We start from the raw sequence: 7,355 nt of genomic DNA on the forward strand, positions 1-7,355 counted from the left end.
ATTCGCCTGAGTCGGAGGGAGATTTTGGCGGAGGCGGCGGAGAGGAGGCCGTTCGATGGCGAGGAGGGAAAGGGAGGAGAAAGGAAATGGAGGGGAACAGGGGTGATGGGCAAGTGGGGAGTGAGGGAGAGAGAAGTGAATTTATGGGCTTTTGAAGGGTTTCATATATCCCTTCCTTGCCGAGATGTAAATGTCTTGTTGTATGCGGGCGTTTGACATTCCATTTCTTATCCTCCCCTATAATAACTCGGTGTATATAATGAGAAGAAGAATATATATATATATATATACATCATTTTATCAGTCAAGATTTTCAAAGATGACTTCCCCTCCATTCCTCCTCCTCCTCCTCCTCCTCCTCATTGTTCGTTAATAAACAATCCAGCCATCCCCTGTCCCGTCCCAATACACATACTCGTAACCAATACCTTCTTCTTCGTCCTCCGCGCCTCACTCAAAATAGTACAGACCTGTCTCGTCCCCGTGCATCCCAACGGATGCCCCAGCGCAATGGCGCCGCCGCGCGGGTTTACCTTCTCGTGATCCAGACCCAGCTTATCAATACAGTAAACCGCCATGGAGGCAAACGCCTCGTTGATTTCGAATATATCGACATCTTCCTTGCGCAGGTTGTACATCGACAGGAGTTTGGGAATAGCAATGGAGGGGCCGATGCCCATGATGCGGGGCGGGACTCCGGCGACGGTGGCGCCGACGAATTTTGCGAGGATCGGTTGGCCGAGTTCGATGGCTTTGGAGCGTTTCATGAGGATTACGGCGGCGGCTGGTAGTGTGGGAAGGTTAATGGTCGATGCGTGCATTAGGAAGGGTTTGGATGAAGGTGATATCAACCACAAAAAGCGGGAAAAAAAGACGGAAGGACAAAAAAATGAAGACGAAGAAGAGAAAGGACATACCTCCGTCGGTAATCTGACTCGCATTCCCACCGGTCGTCTTATTCCCAAACTGTGGAAACGCCGGCCGAATTTTACTCAACGACTCTAACGTCGTGCCATACCGCGGCCCTTCATCTTTGGTGACAGTCACTTCCCTCGCCGGCCCCTTCCCATCCTTCCCAAGCTTCACCGTCGTCCGAATCGGTACAATCTCATCCTCGAACCAGCCAGCCTTCTGCGCCACCTCCGCCCTCCGGAATGACTCCACGGAGTACCGATCCTGCATCTCGCGCGAAATGCCAAAGTCATCCCCGACATTCTCACTGGTCTGACCCATCGGCTGCATGCAGTCTGCCGCATCCGGCTCCTTCATGATTTCCGGATGGAAGGGCTTGGGGTTGCGGTCGGGCCCTTTGCTCATGGACTCTGCGCCAATTGCAATACCGATCTCGATGGCACCCTGTGCGATCTCGTAGGCGACGCTTTGAATCGACATGAGGCCGGACGAGCAGAAGCGGCTGATAGCGGCCGCACCGGCGGTGTAGGGGATGCCGGCGGCGAGGGCAGCTGTGCGGCATATTGTGGAAGCTTTGTCGTTGTTTGCCTTGCCGATTGTTAGTAAAAAAATACCGGGCCTCCCTCCTCCTTCCCCGTGGATGAAGGCCTTCTATGGATACAATAACACGTACATTCCCCATGACGACATCATCAATCAAATTTGGATCTAGTTTCGACTTCGCCATCACCTCCTGCAACAGTTGAAGGACCAGATAGTCAAGATCCGTGTCCTTGAACCCGCCCTTGAATCCCCTCGCCATCGGCGTTCGCCGTGCCAATGTGATGACAATGTCGTCGGGGTTCTTTTGTGTTCTGCACGTCGTTACCAATATTTTATCAATATTTAGCTTGTATGGGAGGGGATCTCACATCTTGTCAAGAGCGCTCTGCCCCCCTGTTGCGGGCTTTAGCTGTGCAAGGACAGCCTGCAATCTCTCGTTGGCCATTGTTGTGAATGAACTTTTCTCTCTTCTCCTTTTCCTCCTTTATATTCTGCGGTGTGTGTACGGGAACTCTGTGTCTAGTACATATATTTGTATCTGAAAGAAAAAGCAGATGGTCTAGTTCCCCCGCTACTATCCATTTAGGTATTTGTAAGATGTTTTGTAGAGAGAGAATAATACCTCGGCATTCCGGGCGTTGAAACCTAGCCGGGATTGGTCGGGATTTGGGTTTCGGCTAATCTGGAAAGGTCGGCTCGGCTCCGATGTTAATTTCTCGGCTAACGGTTAGCCGGTGGTGCACCTGTGATCGAACAAAGGTATTTTTTAGAGAACGTATCTTGTATTACAATTATATATGGCATATTCAGCGCCAAAAACTTATTTCTCTCTATAGAGACGTCTAACTACCGTACCTTCTGGAACAAAACCAGCAAATCCCTTCCGAGTCGCGCCAGAAAATAAATTCAATATCAGCCATGGGGTATATCAACAGCAGTCGTGAGACTGGGGTATTCGAGCAGATTTTAACTTTTCTGAAAACAGGCACTTAGTCTGCCAGTTTCAGAACAAGTACAAAAAAGGGTAGCTTCTAACTAGGTAATAATTGAGTGAGGAACCGTTAAATCAAATGGAGAGGCTAGACAAGACCAATATAGAGCGTGCGGGTTGAGAGAGATGGTTGCCAGTTGTAAATTCGCAGAACCCAGCTGCTACATTTGGATCGAGTTTGAGCAACTGAATCCTCCCTTTTAGCCATGTTCTAGCTAGGAATCATCTAGCACGACCTGTCTCCTAGAACCAGAAGACCTTCGGGACGATGGCTAGTATTCTACCTGAGTGGGATAATCTCGAATAGAGTGATGCCATTACTCGCTATCAATTCATCGACATAAATTTATCCCCGTGGGGCTTTTATCTGGTTATCCCTCGAAATCGACTTAAAAATCTCGGCGGATCAGTAGGTAGTTCTACTGCTGGCTTTGAATTTCTTTTCACCGGCGCAGGCTCCGCCTCTCGCGGTAGCTCATGCACACGCGGCGGGTCCCTGCTGCTTTCTGGCAACTCGTACTTCGGGGACGGAGGTTGTTGTGGCATAGGTGGTGCTGTCATGGTAATATCCCCCTGTTAGGACATCGAGTTAGCTGATGTTGTATGGTACTAGAAACAAGCCTGGGGGGATGCTGGGAATAGAATAAAAAATAAAATAAAATTAAAAGTAAAAAATTAAATAAGCTGTACGTACCTGGGCTGCTACTGGTACTCTTTTGACATTTGCTACTCCTGTTGCTGCATCAACCCAAGCCATGATAATGGTATCTTCATCAGTGGTTGTCATGTACGACATAGCAAATGAATCTGATTTGGTCGTGAGTTCCTTAGATGTGGCCAGTCTTTTAACATCCATAGGACTTGAGTCCAGATTTGATATTTGATAAAGATAACCCCGGTCATTTACCATCGCGAGCTCAGCGCCAGAAGGGGAGAAAGAAGCGCATTGAATTCTATTACCTAGTCTCCCGTGGCGGCTGGCATTTTCCGCCTTGACATCTGTTTTATTTCCTTCCTTGGGATGTGCGAGGATGGGTACTCCAGATTGCGTCCACGTCGTGATGCAGACGAGTTCGTCACCCCGACGCGAAGATCGAAATAAAGTTGCTGATACTCCATTATCTTCCGACTCGTGCAGTGGGACGTAGTATCTACAAGCCGGTAGTTCGTGGAACACCACGAAAGGAAATTTCCATTGGAATACCTGGATTACCCCCTTTGGATTCCGGGTGCTGGCAAGAAGAACAAGTCCGTCTCTTGAGAAAGAAAAGCGTGTCTAATGTACAATTTGTACAAACTCTGTGGAACAGGCTATGGAGCCGGTCTTCTCGAGGAGGTTCCGAATCTGTGGTCTTAAAGAACCGGACAATTGAGTTCTCAAATCCAATCACGACGTAATTTTCCATTGGGCAAACTGTTATGCATTTGCACCAGAGCGTTGAGGACATGCGGTACTCAACAACTGGGACCGACTCATCAATAAGGTTTATTATCCGTAGCTAGGTTAAAAGTTAGTTTAAAGCCATGGTAACTGGTGCGGGCTCGGGAAGTTACCGTTAGTTTATTATCACGAGTGCCAATAACGTACGCTAAGTACATTTTCGTAACTGCTGCAAGAAGGCACGTACTATCTATCGAAAATGCGCGTTTCATGGTTGGCGGAGAGGTTCCAACATCCCACACATGTATCGTGGTATGGGTCCAAAAGAGTGCGAAAGTCGAATTTTGTGAAAGATAAACGTTGATATTTTTTGCAAATCTTCCTTTTACGCTTTTCATCGAGTTGACTAAACTTTTCAAAGGAATTTCATCCAGTTTCTGTGATTCTAGAAAGGATGACGAAAGGGAACTGGTGTCTCCGGATGCTGAGATGGATTCCTTTTTTGTACCAGTGAGTTTTCTCCAGCCCATTTTCCCTTTGTCCGATGATGTAGGGGATTGCAACGTCCGTGATCGCACGAGGAGGGTAGACTCGGAAGTGGCAGTGGTTGTGGTCTTCTCAATTCCAGGTAGGTTTGCTGCGTGGGCCGAGAAATCGTGAGAACCGTGGGAGGCACGCGACTCAACGATGGTTCCTGGCTCCAATACATTGTCTTCCGTTTCGTTAATAGCGGTTAAACTGTCCATGGGCGAAAATTCGGTACGAGGGGTATCAAATCTGTGTCGAATTAGGTGCGTGAATTGGGATGAAGGTGATTGAGGAGTTGCACTGGAGGGGTCGGAAGCCGAAAATATAGTTCGAGTGAAAAGGGATGAGTCGGTTTCTTGTGTTCTCGGGCTCACTGGGGTTGTTACGTTACTATATGATGGGAACGAACCGCCAGCTTCACCTTTAGGAGGTGGTAATTGGAATTGCGTCGGAAGGTGTCTCTCGACGTTGATTGTGTCAGCATTTGATTCGATGTGGGAAAGAAGATTCCAAGTATGCCGCGCAAGTTGGATTTCTCGGGCCATTGTCACAACGTCACCACATTGCCGACAGTTCGTCCCTGGTGGAAGAGAAACTTCTGGTACTTCACTGGAATCAAGCTATGATGGAAATGAAAATTAGCAGTTGAGATAAATTTTATGGACCGTAGATAATAGAAGCACTTTCTACAGAAGCTAAAAACGTACTGGAAGATTAATATTATCCAAATATCTCAGCTGAGAATATCCTGCAAAGTGACACCCTCGACAATTTAGAACATACAACCGGGGGCGGGATGCTCTGAATTGAGCACTAGGATCATCGAGCAATGCTATATTCCGAGTGATTTCGGTTATATTGTGAATCACTTCTCTATCACTCACACGGCTAATTAACTGGCGGCAACCCAGGTGTTGGCAGAAAGCATCCAGTGCGTCAGCAACATTTTCATCAACATCATCAGATTCAGAGGAATTATGAGTTGTAACATTGGGCGTATTTGGAAGAACAACTCGAAAGCCGTCGCTAAGGGATGCAATTAAGTCCGCTTTAAAAGGTGATGCGGTAACTTGACATGTTCTAGAGCAGCTAAGACTGCATTACGAGTTTCCGAAGACATTGCCTGGAGTTGTGGATTTTCTTGTCCCTGTTATTCACTCATATTGGAACATTCGTCCCAAACACCAAACAGGGGGACGTCCCCGCAGGGCCATAAAATGAACATAACCCAGTCATTCAGGATGATCCGTCCTTTGGTACGATGGTAGAGACCGACTCGGACAGGAAGGCCAGTGCGCAAGCGGATACTAAATATATGAAGAAAAGTCAGTCACATGAATACATACACACATATATCTTATTTTTGTGTTTAGCTGCTACATACCATTTCTGTTCCCAAGTTCGGTAATTTATTTCTCAATCTTGAAGGAAGAGCTAGTGAATCTGGATCGCTGCGGAGAGAGCCTGTTACCTCCTTGCAAATCTGCAAAAGAAATGATTTCGGACCCGGGTAACTATCATAAACACGTTCAAGCGACCTATGTATTCGCGAAAACCGCTCTCGACGATCTTTGGTCCGTTGGCCTGTTGGTGCTTTTGGATGTAGTGAGAGAAATCGAAGAGATAATAGTAGAAATTCTGCAAGATAATAATCCCTGAGTCGACGAATTTCCCACAAGCTCTCTCGGCCATCCTCAACAATCTGTATGACAAATTCCACACATCGCAAACTTGTCTCCCAACTCACCAAAAACCCAAGGTACGATCCGGTGTGTGTTTTCTCGGCAGGCAACGATAGCCGTTGGATGTAGAAAATGGCATTCAGTTGGGAGAGTAACGTTGTCACGAGGGCTTGATAGGATTCTTTATTACCGTCCGAATATATCTTCTCCAGCGAAAAATGGCCGAGTAGTTCCTTGATGATATCCTCCACATCGCTTCGAAGCGCAAGGGCCTGCCAAACATTTCCCAAACGTATAGATAACGAGGACGTGACTGTGGCCGTAGCCATCGCATCCACGCGATTTTGAATCCTGGGCCTTTCAGGCGCTGGAATGATTTCCAGACAGTTGGATAATCTACTCTGCCGTTTTGGGCACCGCTCGCTCGTTATAAGCTTGACAGTGGATAATAGACAGTGAGCTGCCAAAAATTTTAGCTCCCATTGGAAGGAACTTGAATGTCATAGATGGTTAGTGATGGTCGCTAACTTGATGGCCCCACCATGTGTCAAGCGGCCACATTAGGTATTCTAGTATTGTGGACGGAGCTAACTTGAAGGCTTGGGCGGGTTCAAGAGAAGCTGGGGAAGATGGAATGATCCAAGCGCTAGTTGCTAGTTAAGGCTTACATAGCGCAAACGGCAAATAAAGGGGGGCACCTCGGTGTGAATCCAGGACTTCAGATGATCGTAGCACCGACAAGGGTGCTCAAGAAGCATGTGGGGCAATAATAATATTATAGCGCCTTCGGTTGTCTGTCGGGCCTTCAACTCGGGAAGCGCCACAGCAGCCAAATACCTCAACCTCATTTGGCTATTTTGACCCCGGCGGTTCCAGCTGCCTTGAAGAAGTTCCTCGATATAAATAAGAAGCAAATGTCTTTTGCGGCTCATCGGAGACTAACGTTCAATCGAAATTATACGATGTGGTATCGGGGAATCATGAAAATCGTGGCTGGGAGCCGCCCTAGGTTTCGGTAATGCCAAGGGAGTTGAGCAGCCGCAGGAGCAACGTTAATCAAATGCCTCCGCGCCAGATCATCATTGGCTGTGACCTAGGCATTGTCTCTCGTCGAGTTGGGCTGCTGCATATCTTCATCTATTTAGTGTCCCAATGCTTGCAACGACGCCGCCAGCTCACCAATAGGAAGGGGGCATTCTCAAATTTTTCCCTGCAGCGTGTTCTCGCATGCATACTTATGCTACAAGGAAGAGTCGTGTCATCCCTCTCCTTTCATAGGAGACCATCTCAATCTGGACATGGTTCTGGCTCTCGACCA

At 47.6% G+C, this 7,355-nt stretch overlaps 2 protein-coding genes across 2 annotated transcripts; both read right to left on the bottom strand.

The window, feature by feature from the left end:
- Window positions 1-359: 359 nt before the first annotated feature.
- HCAG_00780 (3-ketoacyl-CoA thiolase) lies at window positions 360-1,900 on the bottom strand (the record flags this gene model as incomplete). Its single annotated transcript, XM_001543684.1, has 4 exons — window positions 360-784; window positions 918-1,500; window positions 1,586-1,766; window positions 1,824-1,900. 4 exons carry the CDS (start codon window positions 1,898-1,900, stop codon window positions 360-362), a joined length of 1,266 nt encoding a protein of 421 aa, XP_001543734.1.
- A 909-nt stretch (window positions 1,901-2,809) lies between these two features.
- HCAG_00781 (predicted protein) lies at window positions 2,810-6,969 on the bottom strand (the record flags this gene model as incomplete). Its single annotated transcript, XM_001543685.1, has 8 exons — window positions 2,810-3,019; window positions 3,141-3,678; window positions 4,035-4,975; window positions 5,063-5,103; window positions 5,514-5,662; window positions 5,827-5,939; window positions 6,103-6,497; window positions 6,777-6,969. The coding sequence occupies 8 exons, from the start codon at window positions 6,967-6,969 to the stop codon at window positions 2,810-2,812; spliced, it is 2,580 nt and encodes an 859-aa protein (XP_001543735.1).
- Window positions 6,970-7,355: the final 386 nt, after the last annotated feature.

This window comes from Histoplasma capsulatum, genomic scaffold (assembly GCF_000149585.1).
Source record: "Histoplasma capsulatum NAm1 scaffold_1 genomic scaffold, whole genome shotgun sequence".
NCBI classification, from domain to species: Eukaryota; Fungi; Ascomycota; class Eurotiomycetes; order Onygenales; family Ajellomycetaceae; genus Histoplasma; species Histoplasma mississippiense.